This window comes from Amblyomma americanum, chromosome 1, assembly GCF_052857255.1.
Source record: "Amblyomma americanum isolate KBUSLIRL-KWMA chromosome 1, ASM5285725v1, whole genome shotgun sequence".
Taxonomy (NCBI): domain Eukaryota; kingdom Metazoa; phylum Arthropoda; class Arachnida; order Ixodida; family Ixodidae; genus Amblyomma; species Amblyomma americanum.
Genome location: NC_135497.1, coordinates 150270248 through 150297053, shown reverse-complemented (window position 1 = coordinate 150297053; position 26806 = coordinate 150270248). Strand labels below are relative to the sequence as shown.

Genomic DNA, 26806 nt, shown 5'->3' with positions numbered 1-26806 from the left:
CGGTTATCAGCACCGCCTTGGTGAAGCGACTTCTAGCACTGCGTACGGCCGCACAGATGCACCTCACGCAGGGACATCAGCTAGGAGCGCTCCATGACCATGGCATGCAGTAGTACATCTTCCCACATACGCACTGCGAGTGCTTTAGCGAGTACTTTCCTCTAGACTGCTTCATATATGTTGTCAGGTCGCCGCACTGACATGAACTCTCAGATGCCATATGACAAAATTGGTTGCGAGTTTGAGGGAAAACTAGCTTCAGTGGCCGGATCTGAAGCCCTATGTTATTAACTCAACGGCAACACAGGCGACAGCGTCACCGCGACATGCTATTTATTCCAGTCAACGTGCCTCCATAACGAATCAACTGAACAGCAGAACTGGCAGCTTGTCTGCGTCCTGGTACTTACATTTCCGGGACGATGAGCGTGAACAAGCAGTCTATGCACTCCCGCTATTTACGCGTGCGACAAAGAGAGAGAGAGAGAGAGAGAGAGACGGAAAGGCAGGGAGGTTAACTAGGCAGCGCCCGGTATGCTACCCTACACGTGGGAAGGGGAACGGAGGGAGAGATAGAAAGGGGAGAGAACAAAGGGAGATGATCACTTTTCCACGTGTCCGTTGGCCGTTACTTGCAGAGTACACAGGGCACACACTGATTATTCACAATCTTGCACTCAGTCCTGAGTCCTTCAAGAACTTTAAAAGTGCCTTCAAAGCTGTCCTCTGCGATGAAGGCTTACTCCAAGGACCCAGAATCTTGGCTTCAGTAAGGGACCGAGGATCTAAACGGCGTAGTGTTGCAGCCAGGAGTGCACGCTCACGCTGAAACCGAGGGCAGTTGCAAAGAAGGTGTTCTATAGTTTCGTCGCACCCACACATCTCACACGCAGGAGAGTCTGCCATTGCGATTAAGTGGGAGTAGGCACTTGTGAACGCCACAAAATCAAGAGGGTAAGACCATATTATGCATTAAACGATGAACTTGCGCATAAAGAGTGATGCGAGCAATTATACAAATTTTGCGATTAAATTGACTTCACCTACGTCACAAAAGCGGCTGTTCGATGTACTAGGGCTGCCTTTTTTCAGAGAAGCAGACGCCTACTTTGAAGCTGTGTGGCGGTGAAAACAAAGAAATTGAAAATTTATAGGAACTATGCCCGATGAGTTAATTTTCATGCGTTGAAAATAAAATAATAATTTAAAAGTAATTTTAATTACTGTTGGGAAGTATTTTTAATGTAATGGTATTACTTTTGGACAGCAGTAATTTGTACTATAATGTAATTTCTCTTGCGAGATTTCTAGGAAAGTAATTACTAATTCAATTTGACTACTTATCAAAAATAATTTTGCTATGTATGGTGGCAGCCTCCAAGACTGCGGCACGCCACCGCTGTTTCAGAGGCGCGGCGGTGCAAACGAAAAACATGTTCACATTTATCCTCTCCCCTCCGACTAACACGACTCTTCGACTCGACAGCGTTTACAAGTACATAGGGACAAGGTCGAGTTGAGTCAACCTGCCACTTACAGCGGTGTTTACTGGACTCGTCCCGTCGACTCCCGACCCGACTCGGTGCACGTTTCCATAAACCCAGTAGCCGGTTTTCGGTCCGACAACTCGACTCAACTAGCCCCATCTTGAATCTATGTGTCCTTGACTCAACCTCGCCTTGCCGGGTTCATGTAAACACCGCTTGAGTCACTGCACTCCTGCGTTGGGGAACGAACAATGCTGTTCTCCAACATCGGCCTGAGTGGCGGGGGCCCGTCTTCCCGTGAGTGACCTGTGTTTTGGTGTCTCAATGCTTTACTGTGTGGCGGCCGGTGGGGGGAGCTTAGGGTGTCGCCTTGCATCCCACTTCCTTTCGTGGGCTATGGAGACACTTGACAACAGTATGAAATCGCGTCACAAGGTCGAGCAAAAAACAAAAGCAGGAATCCTTCACAAAATAAAGCCCAAGCGAGAAAAAAGGAAAGAAGTCAAGCTTGTCCAAGTTGTGAGAAAAACCTGCGCGCATGAACACAGATAAGCAAGAGATTGATGGTAAAGTGTAGTAGCGACAAAATAATCTGACGCCAGATGGCAGCGCGTCACTCGTTAAATTTGGCTCGAATTTCAAACCCCTGCAGAAAGTACATGCACAACTTTAAGAGCCTGTAAAACGCAAACACTAGGTTCGATGTGAATGAAAATTGCGGCTTAACAATCAAGAAAAGGGGAGGAAATGTTGCGGATGAATTGATATTTAGCTTCTAAGCTAATTAAAAATCTAAAGATTTTTCACGGGATGTCATGAAAGACCAACATATCTAAAAGCACAATTTTTCTAGACATTTACCTCTGATCTGTAAAAAAATTAAACTTAAAAAATGAAATCTATGCACAACATTTCCTCTATTCACTAAAGAAGAAAGCGCTGCCACAAACCTCATGAAAATCGAACCATATTTAGACATGCTATATAGCTTCTGATAGTTCCCATGTACAGTATTGTGCGTTTATCGTAAATACTTTCAAAAATTTTCCCTCCTCAACCGCTGGCTCATTTGAAACAGAGGTTGCGTACTATGGTAACTTTTGTATCGTAGCAAGTTTAACAACGGTACTTACTTTTGAGGCGTGCATGGTGCGAAAGCGTAATCGTCTGCGTAGAGATCGGCGAACCTAAAGTAGTAGTACTAGTAGTAAGTGGTTTTTATTAAAATAATAAAAAAAGGAAGGAAAAGACTTTTACTAGCCCCGGCATCTGCCATCGATACTGAAGTACCTGAGCTGGGGCAGCGGAAATAGAGGATAGCAGACAGAATGGGGAAATGAAATGAAAGAGGTGAGGGCGAACCAAAACCCGCAAACATGAGTATAGGATGATTATATGAGTATGGGATGTGTGGTGTCTGCCTTATGGTGCCCACAGAGAGAACAGACGGGGCTGAACTGCTCTGGGAACCGTATGAAGTACATGCACGGATTAAGGAAAGTGTATGTTCGGCGCTGCCGCCAACTGACGTGTTTTACTTAGAGATCTATGTGGTTCTGGGAAGATTTCTTTCTTGAAGCGGGTAGTAATTTCTTTGTGGGTCGTCCCTTGCTCCTTGGCCGACCTGAGCTCGGGGAAGCGCACCTCCCGGTTAAGTACGAATCCTTGGGCAAATTGGTGCGCCGCCTCGTTTCCAGGATGGCCCGAATGGGCGGGGACCCATAACAATGTGATCTGGCGGGTACTGGAGATTTCTTGTAATAATTTGATGGCTGCAGAGTGGGCCATTCCTTGGGCAAAATTTCGAATTGCGGTTTCAGAGTCGCTGGTGGTGTATTTGGCAGTGGTGAATGTAATGGCTAAAGCTACGACAGCTTCCTCGGCCGCTTTCGGAAATTTTGTTTTATCGATGGTCGCCGATGCGAGGGGAGAACCTTGATCGACAACTGCCAGGTAAAAGGCCTCTGTCCGTATGTTCTGCCACGTCCACATGCGCCGTGTCTTTCTGAATTGAAAATCTTTCGTGAAGTTTTTGTGCCCTAGCATGTCTTGAAGTTGAAGCAGACGAAACGACACATTCAAAGGGCCCACGCTTCTTGCAACGCTCGCCTCGGCCGCCTTGTCGTGACGTTTTCCACTGCAAAAACAGATGACTCCACTGCTGCCCTTCAGCGAAAGAACGTCGTTACTGCCAACAACGTCGTATACGTACACATGGTGGGGAGAAAAAAGGAGCGAGGTGTTGTGAAGGGCACGAGAGGGATGGGGGCGTCGACTTAAGTGCATAGCTGATTCACGGTGCCGGGTTGCGTGTGGATGGCCGCTGGCATTTTTTCTTTTTCTGTGAGCCGCGGAGCGAATGCCCTGCACATACATAGCGGGGAGGCTGCCCCTTGTGCAGTTGTTTGGAGTGGCTTGAATATAAGATTCGAGCACGAGCCTTTTTCAGTAATTGGTAATTTCTGTAAAGGCTCTTACTCGAATCTTGACATATTCAAACCATTCCAAACAATGTCAGTCGCACAAGGGGCAACCTCCCCGTGATGCGCAGGGCGCACATATGCGCAACATTTTGTTTGATAAGTGCAATCTCCGAACAGTCTGTTCAGTGAAAGGAAAAACCAGGTAGAATTTAACGGCAGAAACCGCAGCAGACACAAGATGGAGGCAGGTGGCCTCCGGCCTGTGTCAGCTGCAGTTTTAGTCATTGTCTCAACTACCCTACAGCTTTACTCTCGTTAGGAGGTAGAATTTGAACAGTACTTCAGTTCTGTGTCTGCTCGCATGAACTTCGGGTTGCTATCAGGCTCTTTTCGAAGTACCCTCACGTGGACTACTGTTTTGGGATGTTTTTTTTTTTACATGTTGAGACATTGCGCTGCGAGTATCTGGAGGGCCGCCATCTCCGGCGACAACTTGCCTTTGTGGAACCCCGGAGATTATGGCGCCAGGAAACATCGGGTGGCAGGGCCCAACGCTCAGTAGGGGTCCGAAAGCTGACAGCCTGGCCGTGATCGTTATTCCCACGCCGACAAGCACGCCCCGCAAGAGTGACAGCGGCGCTGGTCAGAGGAGAAAAGGCCCAAGCCAGTGGGAAAATGCGGGGGGAGGACGGGGAATGCCGCAGGCGCCAGCGCTGAGGAGGGCGAGGGAGGCACTCCAGCCTGGAAAGAACGATCGTCCGAATGGACGGGGGGGGGGGGGGGGGGGGGGGGGGGGGAGAGGGTCGAGGAAAGCTGGTCTGTGGGGTGACGAGCAAGGCCAGAGACGACACCGCCGGCGGCCGGTTCTCCGGGGCCCCAAGCGACCAAGCCTTCGGGGAGAAGCTGAACCTCAGCGAACGAACAAGGTCAACTCCGCAGTCCCTCCGTTCCTTCTGACGAAGACTCCGGCACCAACGCAGCAGCATGTAATCTTGGGCACCCCAGCCTCTGCATCATGTACTCGATAACATGTAATTCTTGAATATATCTGTTTTGTTACAAGTCAAACGGTGTCTCTATACCTCTCCGTCCAGTGTGGATTCATGCAGTTTGTGGAGTTGTCACAATATGGTAGCTGTATTTGTTTCACATATCCGCATTTTCTGTTGTTTCCCCAATGCCTTGTGTATTACATACGGACTTCAGGGATGCACTAACCCTTTTCTTTGGTATGCATGTTTTCCGTTTTTTTTTTGCTCTCTTGCAGTTGTCTGCAGATGATTGTTTCTTGTGCAAGCAGGTACATGTAAATAATGCGCATATATATTTTCACATCAGATGATTTTGTTACCGCTAACATGTAAATCTCTTAACTGTAAAAAAAGTGCTCAATTTCCGTAGTTATATATTTTTTCCAGCAACCTATATGCAGTGGGAGACTATGGGGTGCTATAATGAGCTTTGGTTCTCCCCACGGGAGAGGTCTATGCACGCATATGCTGACGTCCCACTGTTTGGAAAAAGTGTGAGTTCGTCATTTTACCCTTTGGAGTATGCGGGAACTCGGAGCTCCTGTGTACTCTACAGGCAACCAGAGAGACTTCAGACTACTTTATCTGTTTTGTGTGGTAATTCCCTCTCCCACCCTTTCATCATTTTCTGAAGCTTCCACCTCCCCCCCAAAAAACTGTTCTGGGTACGTCATTGATGGTATGGTACAGCTTAACAACCTAAAGCTGTACATGGACTATGAGGAACGAATTAGAAGAGCTCCAAATAAACTTCGACCAGCTGAAGTTCTTGAACTTGCACTGACACACAGCAGATAAGAGTTTTAGCATTTCGCCTCCATCGAAATGCAGCCGCTGCGGCAGAAATTCAATCCCATAATCTTGGCATCAGCGGCTGAAAGCCAAAGCAGTGGTCTTCTCCAATAAAATAAAAAAACTCAATTAATTCGAAACTCAAAACAGTCTTTCGAATATCTGCTGCCGAGATGAGTTTCACAAGTCGTGCGCTCCTAACCTCAACACTTCTGCAGTGACTGTCAGTAGAACACGCATGTTGATGTGCAAGCGGACAGAGACACAAGATTGGACAGAGCACCATGCAAAGAAAAAAGGCAGTCTATCTGAACTGTGTCCACTGCTCAACAAACTTCACGGTGCAAGTTGTGAGAAGTGCACTCATTCCCAAATGTTGATGAATATTTATTTAAACAAACATATATACCATGACATCTGGCATAAAAATAAAACAAATAAATACAATTTTCATCTAACTGTGCCTGGATGTCGCATTATCTTTTCAAGTTAAGAAAAAAACCTTCAGGTAATAGTTTGAGTGGTTCCAGCAGCTTAGGCAAGTTTTTTTTTTTTCAAAGACCCAAAAACATCTTGCAACATCCAGAACAGGAGTCAAAATAGTTGCACGCAAAACTTGTGCAATAAAAGATTGATGCTGGCAGCCCTAGCCAGTGCAAATATTAGCTGGCCTGATCTGTTCTGCAATGCTAAACGACCAGTACAGTAACTGCGGAATGGTACACATAGCAAGGGTCAGAACTTGTGGCCCGTCACTGCTTCCTCCGTTTGGCTCCAAGGGCAAGACTGCCACGGCTTGAGGTGCTGGCCGCTGACCTCTTGCTCGCAGACGATGTGTCTGCATTCACATCAGTGCTAATTGAGCAGTCCAGAAGCTTGACCACTTCAGGGATGTAGAACCTCTCTGGTGGAGGAGCAGGATCGTCAACCAGGAAGGCAGCCATGTACTCAGCCTTGAGGCACAGTGCCCCTGCACTGACTAGCAGGCCCAGCTGCACTCCCTTGACCATTCCAGCATCGAATAGGGCGTGGGTCACTTCCCCGCGGCTGAGACCAGGGCACACTGTTGTTGGAGGAACAATAGTGGCCCCACCAGCAGTGAGAACATTTACATAGGCTGCTTCCTTGGATGCACTTGCGTAGATGACCACACGCCACTCCGAGAAGGCACCCTTGCAGCCGGCACTTTGGGCAATGTGCTGCCGCCACCGACGTGGAGCAAAAGCCGGCTGTCCCTGCATGGCACGCATACATACATGGTGCTTCACGGGTGCAATCAAAATACTTCTCAGCCCACTTACAGCAATGAGAGCCCATTGCAATGTGGGTCACTAGACAGAATGGCGACACCCTGCATCCAGAGCATGGTTTATTCAGTTTATTTACAGACTAACTTGCTGACAACTAGTAACCTCAGCTGATGAAGTCAGACTGTCCTTGTCACAACAAGTGGGACAACAGAGGGGCAACGTACACGTTGAATGTCCACACATAACAGCATGGAATGGCTCTCAAGAAACAATCCAAACAAGGCACGTATGCTACACATATATTTCCTTGCAAGTGATTCTAGTAGTGCAGTATAAATCTTCGTATGGGTTGTTTCCTTTCAGTGTCCTGGTTAACCCTAAGATCCCATGTAATAGTGACCCTTACCCCTTTCTCCTACCTCTATTATTTTCTCTTTTCAATGACCCCTCAATCTCCGTGAGGCTCCTGGCATGCATACCTAGCACTGGGCGGCATTATGTGCCACACAACAGCACATACCTGCTACTTCTTCCTACAGAGTTCGAAAGTAGTGTTGTTGACACATACAGTTTAAGGATTGTTACTTGATAGAGATGAGTACAAGGTTGACAACTGTCTCTCATTCCCCATTCCTCGCCCCCACACTCTCTTACCTCACTTGGCCCATAAGAAGATTCCCCCCCTCCTGGGGAGGGGGGGCCCTCTCTATCTGCTGACCATGCTCAGTGCGCCTCCTATCCACTTCTCGCAAAAACATATCGCTGCCTTTATTCTGTTTGCTTCACCTTTCCATTTCCTCCGGGAAAAATTTCTTCCTCCTTTACAAAAAAAAAAATGTAATATATTATTTGGTTTCCTTTCTTTTTCTTTCCCTCTTCCTTCCTACATATTTTTTCCTTTTTTGGAATATGCAATCACTTCAGCAAATGTACATACTTGTGTTATACCCTTCTCTCTGCTCATAGCGGCAAAGGGATGATGATGGATTTTTATGGCGCAAGGGCATCTATGGCCAAAGAGCGCCATGGGACAAGGTATTTTCGACTACTCAAGGTGGGGTCACAGACCCATTTTCCAAGCATTTCGCCCCAGATAAGCCGAGCAGCAGTCCAGGGGAAGGCTTGTACCCATTGTATCACCAGTCGGTACCTGGCGGCACTGGGGATCGAACCCCGCGCTTCCCGCATGTAAGGCGGATGCTCAAACGACTAGGCCACCGCTCCGGTGCTTTAAAAGGATTTAACTGGAGTGTTGGGTTTTGTGGCACCCAGATAGATAATAAGGCTATCCGTTGTTAAAGGGTCGTTGTACGTTGTGATAAAGGGTCGAAAGTTTAAAACGCTACAATTTATTTAAAACTTTTTTTTTTCTAGGCACTTAAGATGCACAAAAGGTCCACAACTGCATTTTCTTCTAAAAGTAAGCTAGGGTGAAAGAAAAACTGTTGGATGTAAGACGGTGCCGAATGCTTTTTGTCCTAGTTTCTCATGTTTCACGCATGTAAAAATAACGTAGTTTACTGTAAGCTCCTCTTTGCATGCTTTGCGCATGGGTTTGTCCTGTTTCAGAGTATAAAGCTATACATAAGGTATATGTGTATTTAAAGGGGGATGCGGGGTAAAAATCACAATTTCCACCAAAAAAATGTTTCTAAATTCATGTTGTTTGCAATTTCTGACTTAATAAATAAACTTCTACCAAGTTTGGTTGTTATCTGTGCTGCAGAAACAAAAAAAAATTTAATTCTTTTCATGACATGGCGGTGTGCGTTTGCAGTTGAAAGCATCTATGAACGCATTTTTCAAGATGCTGCAGTAGAGCGGGGCAAGAAACCAAATACAGAGTGAATGTCCATGTTAGAAAGTTGGTTTTTCGTGCTTTCTAGTCATAGGAGACCTTCTATTGCGAGTGCACCACACCTAAAGAAAAACTAGAAAAGGCATTATTTTTGGCCATGGCAACTTTGGATTAGCTGGGAAACTGAAAGAGAAGCTTGGATTGGTGGAAACACAGCACAATACCTTCTAACTCTTTTTTCGTCCACTCAGAGCCCCTCACTAGAATAGACCTGGTTATTTATCTTTCCAACTAACTAAGCAACAATGGAAAGCATGTCACGAGCGTAGACGCCTCTGAAGATGAAAAAAAGAGAAAACTCGAAGGAAATGAAGAGGAGGGCCAAACCTATGTGCAGCAGGGCACTTTAATTATTTTTGGCCATAAAATTAAGTAGCATGTTCTGAAATATTGAACTTAATTTTTGCACTTTTTGGGAAAACAAAACTTAAGAAAACTATCATTTCGAAACTACTCCACCACAAGCTGCTTTCAAGGTGGTTTCTAGACTGAAATTTTGTCACAAACAAAATGAGTTACTTTTTAGATCCCCAATTATAACAAAAAATTATCAGCTCTCTGACATGCAATAACAAAAAAAAATAACTTCATTTTTAAAGTGATGAGATTTTTACAAAAATGACAAAAAACAGGCGACTGGTCTTATCCTGCCCTAAAACAATCTAGGTGTCTAATCATAAGCAACTAACATACCTTCATTACTTTTGAAACGATAGTTTTCCTAAGCTGACACACCTAATTGCTCTATATCACAGCATTAAGTTTTTATCTGTTTTAGCTATGGCAATAAAATTTAGAATATAGTCTCCAGACAAGAAGTTAAAGCATCCCTGAAAATTTTATGAAAATTGGTAATGCCCGATTCACACGACGAACTGTTCGCCCGCGGCCCGCGCATCACGTGTTCGTGCGTCACCAAACTGAGAGGCGTGCTGTCGTCCCGCGGACTGGACAACCAAGGAAGTTCAAGTGCCTTTCCCCTCGCGGGAATTAGCGGCAGCCCGCAAAGATGTGCGCACCAAGTCCTGCCGCCACATCCTGTCCTGTCATATTCTCGAAAGTTTCGATTTGAGCGTCACATCCACATGGCTTCGAGCGTGCCGTGCATTCTTCTTGCTCAACATGCCTCTGCCTGCAAGGCAAAGAAGCTACAAAGCAAAACTGAAGTTGCATGATGTTGAATATGTGTTGGAGAATAGGAGCCACACAGCGGAGAGCCAGTTCGACGTGAGTGAAAAAAAATTATCTTAGACTATCTACCTCAACGCCCACTGAGAACAGCCATTTCCACATTTCAGCCAAGCAAGGGCATGGAAGTCAACACTGGCGCCGCTCACGAATGTTTGTGCCATGCGCATTTCCGGTGTGCCCTCCACACCGTGGGATGGGATGACGAAGATGCTGCACACCTATTTCGCTTCTCTGTTTTCATTACGCGGGCGACAACTTGGCTGGGGCCAGTAAGATTGCCCGCTCGCATATACAAGTGTCCCAGCTAAATATAAACAAGCTTTTAAATAAAGACTAGCCCAGTGAAATCAACTGAGGGTTTTTCAGAGTTGCCTGGACTAGTCAATAGAAAAGTTGTCTCGAAAAACCACTGTCAGCGAGTGCTGTTCCCATCAAGGTACAATGTACGTAGCTTTACTTGTTGGCCTTAAAAGAAAGCTATCACGTGACCAGCTGCTGGTTCACATCCTTGCCCCAGTATGCATACAAAGGCTCATCGGGGAAAGCAGGTTCTGTCCTCGGAGACGTGTCTAGAGTCATTGAGTGGCACCGTTGTAACATGGGAGCTTTTTTATCGTGGAAGGAATGGTTTAATGCCAGTAAAAAAAACTACTTTACGAAAATGATCCCTTGGTGCAAACGTTTCGATGAACTGTTTTTAAAAGCGATCTACGCCTTCTGTATTGAAACTTTCTCCTGAAGGCAATAATTTAAAATTTAGCTAATTAGGCATACCTAATTAACTTTGACAAACGAAAAAATACTGCAGACTAGGTCACGCGACTTTGAACAACCTTCAGTTAGTTTAACGAGGCTAGGACATGGTGTTTTTTAAAAGCTTGGTTACAATTAGCTGGGACACCTGGTATACACTATAAGGACCGATTGAAGGTTTCTTAGAGAAATTGCGTTTTCTACTAGTGCTGCCTAACTCAGAGGAAGGATAACATGCAGCACCTGTGAATTTTGCTCATAAGGAAATATGGTTTTGGAGCAGGCTTGGCGCAGGTTACTCGTAATTTGTCGTAATGTAACAGCAATGTAGCAGCCTTTGCCATCTGGCACAGTTTGGCATAGCAATCACATCACTGAGGTTCTCATTTATTTTTTTTTCTTTAAACCTTGCATTTGGCGCATGATGGCCTTAGTTGCCTATGTGCCATAAAACCTAACACAATATAATTTTTTATCGAAATAGGCAGCATAACATTCAGCATTAAAAATTCATGCACACTGGCAGTCTAATTATCCTCTTGAATGTATCTTCTACTACTGCACTTCATATTAAAATTTGTCTTTTCAAACCATCTGTATAGAATTCTGTATAAACCTTATATTTCTCCTTCACTGCAAAATATTCTAGTTAAGATGTATGTCTGTGGCATTTGCATTTTTTTAAAGTGCATTAAAGAGCCGTGAAACACTTTCTGAAGAGTGTACATAAACTCACTCCTGGGCCGTATTCTGGGTTTGTGTAATAATAAAAAGCATCATAATCTGCCACAGTGGTCACACCTGATTGGTTGCAATGCCAGAAGCGGATGTCGGTTCGGTTGCGACTGTGAACAGCAGCAGAATGTCACTAGAAAAGTCTAATGGAAATGTCTAATAGAAAAGTGAGTTTTCAGTCGAATATTACACTAGAAAATATGTTGATTTTTTACAAATTGTGTTCTCCAGTCCAGACAGAGTGGGATCTGGCTGTATGCCTTGCTTTAATAAAGACCACTATGGATTTTTTTAGGGAGAGTCAAAACCCATTTTTTTGGGACCAGACTACTAGTTGGTCTTTGTAAGCTGTATTTGTTTTTCACGGTTTTTCACAGATTTACGACTATTTCCCAAGGAACTACATATGCTTAAAACTGCTGCCAACTTGCATGTTCCTTCATGTCTCATGACCAGCAGTGCCAGAAAAGCCGCCATGGAGCTTCTACACTTCTGCCCCATCTTCCAGAATCCTTAATAAGGGTGTGGGTTCTGTCCTCCCGTCTCGGCCTGTCCTCCACAAACATTTAAGCAAGCACGAGGGCCTGAACTACGTTTTTAAATAAACATCCGCAGTCAGCTACCTCAATGAGCACCCTCACTCTACCATTACACCTGAAAATGCCCAAACCCAATCTGTGTCCCATTAGTTCACCGCCCCACCTCAACCTCCTCAGAAACTTCCCCTCTAGCCACACGAGCTGGCAAACAGCTTAAGCTGATCGAATGTGTCCGGCTGAAGAGGAAGGCCAGAGGGCTTTTGGACTAAGCAGCCCTTTAGGAAAGGTGTTTTAACGTTGCTTTTAAATCAAGTTTATTTTTTGCCTTCCACTGAACGCCTTTGTGCTGCCTCCTGATCACCATCGCCAAGGCCACAAAACTGTCCCCACTAACAAGCTGAAAGCCTACTATGATCAAAGTCTTTACCCGTAAGTCACCAGGATGGCATCTTTCTGCCCAGGGGTAGTTGTAATAAAGACAGTCGGCACTGGAAGTGCCAGCAGCCAGCGCCAAAGAGGACAATAACAACTGGATAGATGCTCTGATGCTCATGCAGGCTGTCCAGAACTTTGGCCACTTGCAGTACCAATTTTCTCATAAAAAGACTGAAGAAGCATCATGTCAGATATATCTGCGCGTGTTTGGTGCTCAGCGGGCCAGTTTTCTGAAGAAAGCAAGAACATTACAACAACTCCGACTGTTCGGTTTAAGGTTTATTTCTTAGACTGTTACTAGAACAGAATTCTCTTCATCGGGGCAGCGGTGGTGTTGGTGAATTTTTATGGCACAAAGGCATCTGTGGCCAAAGAGCACCATGGCACAAGGTATTTTTTTTTATACTCAAGGTGGGGTCAAAGACCCATTTCCCAAGCATTTCACCCTAAATAAGCCGAGCACCAGACCAGGGGAAAGCTTGTACAGATTGTATCACCGGCGGGTACCTGGCGGCATTGGGGATCGAACCCCGCACCTCCCGCACGCGAGGCGGATGCTCAGACCACTAGGCTGCCGCTGCAGTGCATTAGGGCAGGTGTACAAATGCGAGTTGGTCAGTATAAAGACACAAGGTGAGTGAGGAGGGTATGTTCTCCGCCCTCCAAATGCACTTTAGGGCAAGGGCACGAAGCCCTATGCCAGACCGCACAACAAAAAGGAAAATGAAGAGTTGACACAAAAAACAATAGTTGGCCAGGGTTCTCAGCACACCTGACAATGCCTGCCCAGCAGGCAGACTTCTCCCAAAGGGTGACCATCGGGTATGGGCGTGCAGCCCGTATCAAATACTGGGCAGCGGATGCGGAAAGGGCGCATTAAAATATTAAGAAATGAGGCATCAAAAAAAAAAAAAAAACTAAAATCATGGACTGCAACGTCCTAAAGTAACACACAGGCTACGAAGTATATCATAGAGGAGGGCTCCGAATTAATTTAGACCGCCTGGGGTTCTCTAACATGCGCTAACATTGCCCAGCAAACGCGCCTTTTGCAGATTTTGCCTCTAGTGAAATGCGGCTGCTGCAGCCCGGACTGAACACGAGTTCTCCAGCTTACTAGCTGAGTGCCCTAACCAGTGAACCATCGCAACGGGTCAAAATGAGGCATCAATGAAGTGTAATGAGTGGCAATATCAAGAAAGAGCTTGGCAACTATATAAACACTCAAGGCCGTCATGATCCCACAGGTTATATCAGACACGGATTCATGTTTGGTAGACGTTAGTAGAAGGGTGCTATATGCAAAATATGTACAAAAACTAATATTTAAATCAAAGTAGTGAAGAAGAAAGAAACAAACAAAAATACGAAGTAAAATGGGGCAGCAGAGAGGGAAAGCAGTGAAAGATGCTTAGTTAGAGAAAAGCACAGCCTGCACAGCAGAAGCATGGTTGCACAGAGTTTTACCCCGGCAATTGTCAAGGGGTTAAAGGTGTCTTGTTGGGAAAAAATGGGGACGTCATCCCAACAGGTTAAGGAAAATAACAATAGCGATAAATAAAAATAAGAAAAAACAACAACTGGAGTGCCAGCAAATTCGATGCGTGGCAAAGTTTTTGAGGGAACTTTCTGTGCTCTTGGAGTTATGTTTTTACAAATGCTATGAAGGATGCAATATCCTATGGCCTTTTCTCTAAGCAGGAAAATCTCCCAGGCCATCTATGCCATTAGCAAATGTGACAAATCTATGAATGAATAGAAAGTGCAGCGACATATATATGGGTGTGTTCAGATAAGAATGGTAATCGAAGTCCCATGATCATTTTTTGTTTTCAATGAAATTCTTATCTCTGACAGGCAAATGACAGGCACACAAAGGAATAGTACAGCATTTACTCGATTCTGATGCATGCCTTTATTCCGGAAAAAATCGCCTAAAAATGACGGGCGCATTAGAAACGTTACGAAAATGAAACTACACCAGGAACCAGCAACATCCTATTGTCATCAGCATCACAAAAATGGTGGCTTGTTACTTCTTGCATATCAAATTATCGATGTCACCTGCCGCAGTCTCGGATACCGAGAGGCCTCCTCGTGAGCATCTGAAGTGTCCCGTCAGCAAGGCACTGACCTGGCCTTGAGCCAACATGGAAGCATCTGTCGCAAAGACGCACCAAGTTCACTAGGACGACGCAGGATTTTAAAAAAAGGGAGATGTTGTACACGGAGGGTTTCTAAGCACACACTGGCACAGCCGGGCTGCCCTGCACAGAGTGCGCACGCTCCCATCCAGGGCGCACAAGCGTCTTGGCGCTCTGCCAAATTCGCTGAGCATGCCACCTCCAAATGCACCATGATGTTACCGGAGCGCAACATCTTGGTTCACTGCCAAGGTCTGCACTGTGGAAGCTGACGAGGGCGTGAAGGAACAAGCTAAGAAAAGCGAACGCTTTAAAATAAGGTGAACTTGTGAATGAAGGCAAGTGACAAATGGGAGCTCTCGGGTTCCTATTTCTTTATCGAAGCATGAAAATCTGCTGCGCATTACAATCGAAGTCACTGCACTTCTTTTTTCCTGACCTTGAAAAACCGGTGCGCATTACAATCCAGGGCACGTTAGAAGTGAGTAACTACAATACTTAGTTTTGCAAGAAGTGGTTTTTTTTGCAAAAAAAATCGTATATTACAAGGAGTGGAAGACGTCACTTCTGCGCTTTCTAAAAATCGCTAGTTTGGATCCCCTCAAAAAGAAAAATAATATACTGTGGAACCTGAATAATTTTTCAGTAATTGTAGGCAAACTTTTTTTTGGAAGAAGTGCAAAAACATTTTTTGCCTCCTTTAATTTTGCAGAAGAAAAATTGCAAATATTGTTGAAAAATAATGCATTTCAATAAAGCGTTTTTAGGACACTGATAAAGCAAGAGGGAGTAAGAACTTAAGGCTGAAACTTTTCTCAGTATTAACCTGTAGTTCCTCTTATCGCCGGACAAAATTTGTACTTCTAGACCGGTCAGATGACTTTTAATTAGGCATTCAAATCACGTGGCTAGAAAAATTAGAAAAAAGGCTAACTTTGACAGAGATAAAAAAAAACTTCCCCAATTTTCTTCAAAATTTATCTGAACGAACTGTAGTACCTTGTAATTCTACATCAATAAAAAAGTGTTGCATTATGTTGTTTTAAGCTATAAAATTAAAGACTTAATGCAGACCATATTTCGTTAAGTTACCATTGCTGAATATTGACTGTTAAAAAGAGTAACAGTCACTAATTCGACTTAGAACTGAGTCCATGTTGTTGAATTTTCGTTACAATATTGGCATGATCTCCAGAAATATTTCGTAAGCATTGTTTTGCTTGTCAGCCCAGTTTTAATCACGTTCAATCAAGTCCTCAAGTCCACAAGCGTTAAGTCCTCCATTTCGTGTTATGTCTCCAGGTCTTGCCAATGCCAGCAAAAACAAAGAGGCAGTCCTTCCTAAGTTGAATGTTCTAATGCCATTTTTTTAGCTATTATGAGTATTGTTCAGTTATTATATATATATTTACTGCCTTTTAATGAATTTTTTGTGACAGCAGAGACCTCATAAGAATTATAAAATTACGCATTTTAAGACAGAGAACTTTTTTGAATTGAAATATCAGTACCTTGATGTGAAAAGGCCCTTTTAACTGGCCGGTTTTTTAGGCTGAGAAACAAGCCGGAGCAGGTTCAGGTCATTATTTCATTGGCTTTCATTACACAGGACATTGGCAGTGCGCATCAGCCAAATAACGCCTTAATCTCTTGCGTATATAGCCTTTTAGGATTATGGTGGTCCTACATGCCAAAAGTCCATCAACAAAACATATCCTGCACTGAAGTAATCGTTTCCATTTCAATGTTGTCGACGCAGCTTGAATGTCTCCAAATAAAAAGCTTTTTCAGGTACATGGCTCCTTTTCCACAAACTGTATTACCATGTAAAGGAGAATTACTCATGTTACTATCCCCAGTAGCGGCTCAGCACAAGGCCATATATTAGTACAGAACTGATTCCACTCCGAAAGAGTGGTGTAGGCCATCTAAGCATCGCCTAAATTGTATTCAACATCCTTACATTTTTTTTTTTAAGCGAAATTTATTGCCCCAGGGCATCAATGATGGGTGAAGGTGTGATGAATGATGTAGCACTAAATATATCTACAAAGCTACTGGCTGTTTCTATGCCCTCATTTCTAATTTAGATTAAGGTGTGCAGAGTTAGTTCATTAGCCGACCATTGCCACTGCACGCACTTTTGCTGTACCCTGTGGCCGGAAGCACCGGCTTTGTTATTTGATATTCCTTGTGTTGGAGCTCATGAAACTAATAATTGCTCTTACAGTAAGTGGCAGTCCTGTTATTGGCAAAAGTTGCCTTGGCATACAGATAGACACGTGTTGAAGCATGCTGCGCCTCGATTTTGACAGAGCCAGGCTCGCATGTTCCAGCTCCCCAGACATTTCATCGGAAATAATGGTGAATCTTCGCATCCAGTTTTCTGACGTAAAAACGCATGTGAAAAACTTTTTTTTTTTTTGCTAACAGCATGCTTTGACTGTATTTGCAGACCCAACTGTTTGGTATTGGACAAAGCGAAAATACAAAACTATATTTTCTACTCACAGGTCTGCCTTCCTTCATGCATAAATCCAGCTGGAATACGTCTTATGTACTGGTGTGGAGTAATTCGATGGGCTTCCTTAAAAGTTATTTTAATAGCAATAAAGAAGCCTCAGCCATTTAACAGACTGATTCAACTCCCAAGTTGCCCCCAAGAGGCGTTCGTGAAAAATGAATTTAACTATACTGCCAAGATCCTTGAGTTGACGTGGCTAATGCTTCCCCGTTATTCCTTGATAAAAGAGAAAATATAACACCACGTCGGCTTCTGAAGAGAGGCATTTTTTTTTTTTGTGTTTCGCTTACAGCATGGCCGCATCGCAGGGCTCTTTGAGACTGGCAGTTTGAGCAAACACTGTTACTTAATACCATTAACTAAAAGTAACACCTAAATAACGGAGATTCAAGAGATTTGTTGGGCTAATAAAAACTTCAGCCCTTATATTTTTTTGTTTTCCTTCTAGCTTTTAACACAGAATGTTCAGCTTCAAACGTCTAACACAGTGATGGGGAAAAAAACCAATCGATTTTCCCAAGCGTATGGAGCTTGCACCTTCTGGCACAACGCAAACAGAGGCAACCCGTTAAATACTGTAGTAACAAACAAAAAGTATCAAGTTTATTTATATGTAGTCAAGTGCTCACATACATGTTCGCATGCAGAACGTTAGCTTAAAAAAAATTTTGATAGGCTGCTTATAGAGGTGATCATTTCAAAGTAACTAAGGCTTCATTTCAATGCTATAAGTTCTAAAGAAACTAGCTGCACCGACCGACAGTGGAGCTCAAAGAAATCGGTGCAAAGAGATTTGTTTCAACCCTTTCAAATACAGTTCGCTGCATCATACACACCAAAAGTCCAGAAACCACGGAGAAATTTTTTAACTCAGCAAATCATTTTACCAGCTTCATTAATATTGGCAATTTCAGTGTTGTATCAAAGTATCGACGGCACAGCATCGAGTATCTGTATCGAAAAACAATTTTGGTACAGTATCTTGTATCGGTATTGGAAATACTACTTTTGAGGGTATCGGGTATAAGTATCGAAGGTAATTTTTTTAAAGAACTGTGCCCAGCCCCGCTCCCAACAAATAATTTTGCATTAATTACATATAGTTTTCATTTTTTCCTCGCACTGTAACCGACTGGAATGATTCTTTATTGCCTTTTGCCACACTTTGATGTTTATTAACTTTGTTATTATTGTTTTGTTGCCATTTAACCCACCCTTCTTGGATTTGTGCAAGGTTTGCAGTAGTGAATAAAGAAAGAATAAGAACAAGGAAAAACCTATTCAGGGTCCACAATTTTTTTTTGGGGGGGGGGGGGGGGATCCAAACTTGCAAAAATTACATTTTCTACCACTGGTGATATAAGATTTTTTTTCCAAGAAAACCTGAGCGTTTCTTGCAAAACTAAGTACCATTGCGTTGCATCGCATCATCGGGCCATCACATACAAAAATTTCATCGAAAACAAAAAATGGTCAAGAGACCCAGACCACCATCCTTATCTGAACCCATCGATATAATATATATACATATATATAATTAGCACTGCAGAAGCGGCAGTTAGGAACAGGTGACAAGAAATGCCTCTCTGCAATTTTTAGATGCATTTTCACATCTCACTCTGGTTTATTGCGCTCCAGTGAATTTTGATTACATAGATACCTTAGCATGCACTGAATTCTCAGAATACAGCAATTTCAAACTTTGATCTGATTGTAGTATGGCCACCATCACCAAATATGAGCCTGCACACACTTACGAAAACCCATGGCTGCCAAGCTTATATTGCTGCACAGTCAACAATACTCCCATCCAACTGTTCCATTTAATGACTTTGCCTCACTAAAAGATGTAGAATCTATTAAGAAGTACCCCAAGCCAGACTTGCAAAACAAAATGAAAAATAAAAGCATGCCCTTCAAGCTTACCTTGCTTTTGTGACTTTTGGTTGATGCTGTTGATAGGTTCATGAGGCAGTTCTCAGTCATGGGACCACCCCACTCAAATTCCTCTTCGTCCAAGAATTTTCCTGCTTTTGCACTCTCATCCAAATAAGCTGCATGCAAAATAAACTTCCCAGCAGCAAGAGCACCAAGATAGCGCTCGCTCTTCAAGGCTTGTACCAGTACCAAGTGAGTCATTTCCGGATTGTAGGCCTTAGATGTGAGCAACACTCCTTTTAGTTGTGATATAATTGATGCATAGCGAATTTTCTGCTCATCTGAAAAGCCAGACAACACAAACACCTTCACAGGAGGGTCCATCACTGGCTCAGCTTCCTCAAAGCCATCATGTTCTCCCTCTGGAGACTGTTCTGTAGCTGGCTGTGAAGGAGGCTCAACTTCAGCCAATTTTCCAGCCAACCTAGCCATTTCCAGTCTTCGTGTGGGGTCATCCCAGGTGACACCAACAAATTGAGACTCTGAGTCAGGCAAGGGAAGGCTTGTAATCACCGACCGCTTTATGGAGTCAGTTGCGGTGAGCACTGGATGAATTGGTGATGCAATTACTGGCACAGGAGGTGGGCGCAAACTCCGCCGTTGTCCAGCTGCTTTTGCAGCATTCATGAGTTCGTCTAGCTGGTCATTGATCATCTGCTGGCTTTCAGTGAGCCTTCGTGGTTGCACCACGGTACTTGGTGGTTTTTTTGGCGAGCCATTTTCTTCATGAGGAGACCTGATATGCTTGGGTGAGCCAAGCTGTGAAAGGGCACTCTGTTGAGACCGCTGCTTAGGAACACGGACAGTTGAGACATAGCCTACAAGAGACAGTCGTTCATCATGAGCACTAGGGAAGTCTGCTTCATCAAGCCAGGAACCAGAGCCCTTGCAAGCATAAACCCAGCCCGAACTCACTAGCTTTTTGCCTTGTTCCCTTGCTCGCAGCACATCGCGCGGCAACGGCTCTCCAGGCTTGCCTTGGTGCACCAAGTGTGTGCAATGTTCCGCGTATGCAGGTATAAATTCACCACCAAGTTCACAGACTATGTCTCCCAGCTCCTTCTGGACATGCGAGAGCCGCTTGGATACACAGACTACAGCTCCTGCAAGTGGGCGTGACCCTGAACGAGCACCGTCTAATGGAACTGTCTGCAGGCCAGGGCTTGGACTATCTAGCAGTCCAGCAATGTCCTCATTGGCACAAAACCGCTCCACATTCAGTTCAAGGTTTCGAGCAACTTGTTTCCCAAGTGAGAAAGGCCGTGATTTCCTTGATGCATTTCGGTTTTCTTGGGCAGCAAAGTCCTCTTCAAGTCCCGTGATGTTAAGCTTTGGCCTGTAGGACCCGCCAATGGTTTGCTGGAAGCTTTCATCGTCACTGCTAGCACCAGGGCTTGTCACACTACTATTCATGCTGTTGTGGCTTTCAGACAAAAGCTCTCGAATGCGCTGGCTTTTGAGGAAGCTGCCTGGTGTTGATGCGCCACCAGTAGAGATTTTCCGCCTCCCACCCGGTGTGCAAAATGCCTTTGCCGGTTCAGCTGCTGCAATTTTACTCCTTTCGTACACAGCATTGTCTGTGCATTCATCAGCGAAACCTGGTTCATTAAGTGTGAAGCTTTCAGGTTTCTTGCAAACAGAAGGAGTGCTACTGATTGAGCTTCGAGCACCATGGGCTTCCCAGGTTTGTCCAGTGCTGCCCCTATGTGGTTGTACCTCGCAGCAATTTTCCGCTTGCTCATAGTGCTTCTTGTGTGATTCTTTATCAGGCTGGAGAGGCACAATGTCCTGATCAATAAATGACACTTCAGGCTTGTCTGTACAAGGTTCATTTTGATTCGGAGCATTCACAAACTGTGCCTGCTCTTGGCAGCTGGTCATTTCAGACGCTGGCTTTCCAATGAGTGGTTGCCGAGCAGCATCATTAAGTAGGAACCCGTCTTCGTTCATTTTTTTGCCTTGTCGTGCACTAGCCACAAGCCATTCTTTGGTGACCACAGGTAAGCCCCATTTCACAGCAGCCTCATATTTGCTACCTTCAGGCTCTCGCGCTATCAAATGAGTATTTGGCAGAATCTTCGACTGCTGCTTACGACTAACTGAGCGTACAAGGGAATCCTGGCAAGCGGCCCCCATTGACACAGCCAAGTAAGCCAGACACTCACGTTCAGGTGTGCTGTACTGGCTGAAGGAAATTACACAGCCTCTCAAAGGGTCCCCATTAGGAGTTTTCAAAAATGGCCGGAACAGGGCATCCTCATCAAAATTCAGCAATGACTCTTCCTGTAGACAGGCCTCCAACCAATAGTAGGTAATCATCAATCCTTCATAGGAGCTGTAGTCCTTTGTAGAATCTATGACAAGACGAACAATTTCAATAAACTTCTGTTCATCCTTGCAGACATAACCATCTTCCCAAATTTTCCCTCCGTTTTGAGTAATGGCTTCTTTCAAGATTAACTGATCATGCTCACTGAAATCATGTAATCTGAAAGTCATGCCTGTGAAGAGCGCATCAGCAGGTTCACACTGTTCCAGCGGTCGCTCACTCAGGGACCCATTTTTTGCACTAGCTTCAAAAGAATACAATGTTGCATTCATCTTTTCTACATTGTCACCAGTGGCAGGGCCCATGCTCTTTTCACTGTGTGAAGTGGACCTATTGTCCCTAGCATTCATGCTAACATTATTGGAGGTCCTGTACTGCTCCATAATGTCGGTGAAATCAGATGGGCCTGGATTTCCATGCTCTAGCACTGCAGGTTCCTGCTGAGTGTCCATGTTGTTGGCCAGACAATCTGAAGGAATTTCAGCACCTTCAACATGAGAATGTAGTTCTACCAACAAGTACTTGTTGATCTTTTGAAGCTTGCCTAAAGCACTACTTTCCACAAACCACTGAGCAGAAACTACATACGGCGTGCCACCGTGCCTCTTGATTATTTTCATAATCTCTGGAGTGAGGTGAGGACCTTCAGCTACAACCACATGGGTTACTTCTTCTTTATACTCATCAAGCCTCACCCCTCCGCACACATTGACAATCCTTCGCATTTTTTCCAATTTTTCTTGGGCAAAGCCCCACAGCAGGACACAGCACCCATCAAGGAACTGTCCACAGCAAGATGACAATTTGTCCACATCAATATCGTCAACAGGGTCTCTTGACTTGGCCTCGCACAGTGTCCCAGCACTCTCATTAACACCACCAAGCGAGTGCTTAAAATTTGCCTCAAATGTCACTGTGCCCTCATTAGCGCGAGTAGTCTCATTCACGCGAGTTGATTCAGTAGTCGCAATGGCACTGCAGTCCCACGGCGGCAAAGTAACATCTTGAGAAGTAGAAGACCGTGGTGTTGACTTCTTGCAGACACTAGGTGGTTCCAGTGCATAAAGTGACTCATCAAGGGCATAACCAGCATGAGCACTTTCATATAGCCAGCGGATATGGACGCAATGCAGCTTCCACAAACGTGCATGGTTGTACTTTTCCCCAGCAGCTTCCAATAGAGCCACATGAGTGGTTGTTTTACAGTGCAGCTGGCCTGAATAAGATCCACCATTTGACTCTACAAGAGCTTGCAGTTCCTTGCGCTCGCTGGCCGGCACCTGAAAATGGAGCAGCAAAAGACAATAAGAAAGGCTAGAGTTATTCGCACTAAGTTAGTTTCTGGCACACAGAAAAGAATGGGCTCATTAAAAGCATTAATTACTGCCATAGACACATAAATACAATCAACCACGAATATAATGAGAGGAAGAAAATATTACGATTACCGTATTTACACGATTGTAAGTCGACTCGAATGTAAGTTGACCCCCTCAAATCACATGTCCGAAAAAAAAAAAAAAGTTGACGCGAATGTAAGTCGACCCCCCCCCCAATCGCATGTCCGAAAAAAAAAAAAAAACACCGGTAGAGCGCTTCAAAAACGAAAAATTATTGCATAGATGGGCTATTCATCCTCACTTGAGTCATCTTCAGTGGTACTGCTGTCGTCGCCGTCGTCGCCGCCGCCGCTGCGATCACACAGCACATCGTCCTCCATGGAAAGCCCGCAATTCCTAAATGACCGCACCACGACATCGCGTGGAACGGCCGCCTAAGCGGAAATCACCCACCCGCACGCAGCCGCCAGGGAGGCTCTCTTCACGCGCCCCGTTGGCGTAAGTTCCCGCCCTTCTGCTGCCAGCCACTCGTTGTACTCACGCCAGAGCAATTCCTTGAATGGCTTGTTAATGCCAACGTCTAGCAGCTGCAGCTGCCCCGTCAGACCGCCGGGAATCACCAGCATATCTGTATCTTCTTTTCGGAGCTCTGCCTTCACTTTCGCGGTAAGGTGGCCGGCCGCGAAATGAGTCCAGCACGAGGAGGTTCTGATTGCAATTTTTGAGGGATGCCCCTGGCCACAAAAGCCACACCCGACGGTACCAATCAATAACTAAGTCATCCGTCATAAAGCCTTTTTCGTTCACTCACACAATCACACCTTTCGGGAACATTTCCTTGGGCATAGTTTTTCTTTTGAAGACGCTGTACCGTCGGAGCTTTGTGCCATCTGCCAAGCATGATAGCATAACGGTGAACCGAAGTTTCTCGTTTCCTGTCGTGAGAAGCTTAACCTCGCGAGCTCCCCTCACACTCACTTTTGTGTTGCTCGTCATGTCGAAGTAGACGGGAGTCTGGTCCGCATTGCCGATTTGGCTGAGCAGGTATCGCCGCGAGTCGCGGAGCTTGAGGTAGTGCCTATGGAAGGCGAGAGCTTTCTTCTCGTAAGCAGCAGGCAGCTTCTGGCATACACTAGTACGCCGACGAAGAGAGAAGCCAGCCCTCTTGATAAATTTCGAAGCCCAAGCCCCGCTGGCTTTGAAGTCTGTTCGGAGTATTCCAGCTTCCACAGCAAAGACCCGGGCTTGTTGTGTGATCCTTTCTCATGTCACTGGAAGGGACCCGATCACGTATTTCGGTGACATACGCTGCAAGCTTGACCTCCCAGCTCCAGAAAGCGTCCCGACTTCGGCCCGTGGAAACCTCTTCACTTGGAGTCGCAATTGAAAATTTTGTCTCTCTGCTTCCGCCACTCCCGCACCAACCGTTCAGAAACGTCGAACTTGCGGCCCGCCGCGCAGTTGTTGGTTTCTTCGGCGTATATGATGGCCTCCCTCTTGAACGCTGCAGCGAATGAGCGCCGAATGCTTTTCGAACCTGGAGAGCTCATGGCGAAGCACACGGCCGGCAGTTGAGTCAAAAGCACCAACTCCAAGCACCACCAAACAAAGAGTGATCGGTGTCGGGGCGTCGGCTCTTCCAGCAAACATCGGCATTCCCCAGAAGCGCCGCTGTTACGTATTGCGCAACCAACTGAAACAGCGGCTCTTCCATCAGCTAGCAACACTCCCGGGCGCTGGCGCAGACTCCGCAATTGGAACAGCGGGACAGCGGCCCTTCCCGCGAGTGAAATAAAATGAAATTGGTTTTGGGGGAAGGAAGTGGCGCAGTATTTGTCTCAAATATCGGCGGAAACCCAGTTGTAAGGGAAGAGATAAAGGAGGGAGTGAAAGAAGAAAGGAAGAACGAGGTGACGTAGTGAAGGGCTCACCGAATAATTTCGACCACCTGGGGATCTTTAACCTGTTGTACTGACATCGCACAGCACATGGGCGCCTTTGCGTTTCGCTTCCATCGAAACGCTGCCGCCGCGGTCGGGTTCTAACCCGGGTATCCTGTTCAGTAGCACTGAACCATCGTGGTGGGTAGCGGGTGTGCGCAGTAAAAATAAAAAATAAGCAATCCTGGCCAAAAAGCCCGCGGAATACCTGAATGCTATGCTTGGAGCCGTAGAGCAAACAAAAAATTCTAACATCGCAGTAGCGTCCCTGATAGATTGTTTTTCTTGCTTTATTGGCAGTTCAAGGTTTCGTTTCGATTGTAAGTCGACCCCCCCCACTTCGGAATTTTAAATTTCAAAAAAAGGGTTCGACTTACAATTGTGTAAATACAGTATAAGGTAATCTTACAATACAGGTTAGCATTAACCGAGGGCTTAAAGAAAAGGCAAATTAAATGCAAAAACATGCAAGTAACAGATACGCTGGTATTATTTAAGAGGCAGCACTTCAGAAATGTGTGCGACATTATTCAGCATAGCAAAGCCTGCGACTCATTGACTTATGCTGCCTCCCACACAGCTGCGGTCACCATCACTGTGGTGCCACTGGTGCTTCGCGTTTGGTTATGCCTAGTCCTGCACCTGTTCGCCCTTCTTTCCTTTGCCTACTCTACTCAACTTTTTTGGTGCCTTCTCTTTCTCAACCGCCCACATCGCCTTCTTTTCACGTGCATAGCCACCTCTCCATAGCATTTTTCCACCACATACTTTATTTACTCCAAGGTTATCAAAAGTGGGTTTCTCCTAACGCCTCGCGAGTCTGGTGGTGAAGGTTGCAGTACCCATCGTAAAGAGCAGCAAAAATAGTACATAGATAAAAGATCTGCCCTATACACAGTTTTCACAGCGAGGAGGCATTTTGCCTTGAACTAGGTGCTGCGCTCCTCCTCTCTGGTATGTGCCAGCGGCAGGGACACCAAGGCATTGCACGTAACATGCATATGTGCTGTGCAGTCTTTGCGCGATGAAGTAGTCACAAAGCATTTTTTCACGGGTGACCTTGAGTCTTAATTTGCACGAATCAAGACTCAAGGTAATCAGCTACCGCCGTGTTGTCAGCTGTAGCAACAGCTATCGGAAGCCTAAAAAAATTATCTCCAGAACAGCGCGAAGTGCATTGCCAGCCACACCATATGTGCGGCCGCAGGCTGTTTCAGTTGCACCGCTTCACAGACGACAAGCAGAGACAAGCATCAATCAAAAGGGTTTCACCCTATTGGACACGCCATATGCGTGCTATGAACACTTTGTTGGTTGTGAACAAAATGGTCGAAAACTTAATTGTGTGGAAGGTACTAATGGCAATGGAAGGTACTAATGGCAACAAAAGTTCATGGGATACAGGTGCGCAGAAAAAATTTACCGGCGCAGTCATGTAAGCAGATTTGCATAGAACCCACGAAGGTACGAAAGGACATGCATGCTCCACCGGTCTTAATTATACAAGGCAACTTGGTCGCAAGGCAGTGCTACAATATTTTATTTTTTTTTTCCGAGAACATGCATTGCATTCATTTTTGCTGCCGATAGTATGCGTGAGTGCATGTGCTATGTGACAAAAAGGGTCATTAATTCGCACACTTGAATTTATCCACATCAAGTGCTCTAGAAAATAACCGTGCACGAAGGCAACTTTCATACAAATCAAAATTTGCAGAAGGCACAGCGTGAGAACTAACTACTAGCCAAAAAAAAAGGAACAGGAGATAAGCTTTATGCACAAATGCCCTGACCCTCATTTTGTTTTTCCATGTGAAAGCATCGTGTTCTTAATGAAGTTTTGCATGGAAGATTTTGAAGTGTTTTTCGACATTTTACAATTGTGCCACAGCACTGAGTTCACAAAAGCATTCGGCTAGATTTCACTGCCCCACATTTTCTGGCGTTAGTACAATTGAAAGAACACACTTGTGTCCCCTGCTTGTAGCCTAGATCTAGATTTGCATTAATTGAGCGTTGGCAATTTATTCATAACTGCAAGATGTCCCATTTGTAGAGTGATGGCCGAGGGCAAAACTCCGCATGTCACATATATGC

At 45.1% G+C, this 26806-nt stretch overlaps 1 protein-coding gene across 2 annotated transcripts in view; it reads right to left on the bottom strand.

The window, feature by feature from the left end:
* Window positions 1–6099: 6099 nt before the first annotated feature.
* mus101 (mutagen-sensitive 101) overlaps window positions 6100–26806 on the bottom strand; it is a 52359-nt gene continuing 31652 nt past the window's right edge. For both annotated transcript variants that reach the window (XM_077647319.1, XM_077647320.1), the window contains exons 4-5: window positions 19089–22709; window positions 6100–6968 (exon numbers count right to left, since the gene is read on the bottom strand). In XM_077647319.1, the coding sequence (XP_077503445.1) occupies window positions 6486–6968; window positions 19089–22709 (4104 nt within the window). In that variant the 3' untranslated portion in view covers window positions 6100–6485. The remainder of the gene's footprint in view (window positions 6969–19088; window positions 22710–26806) is intronic.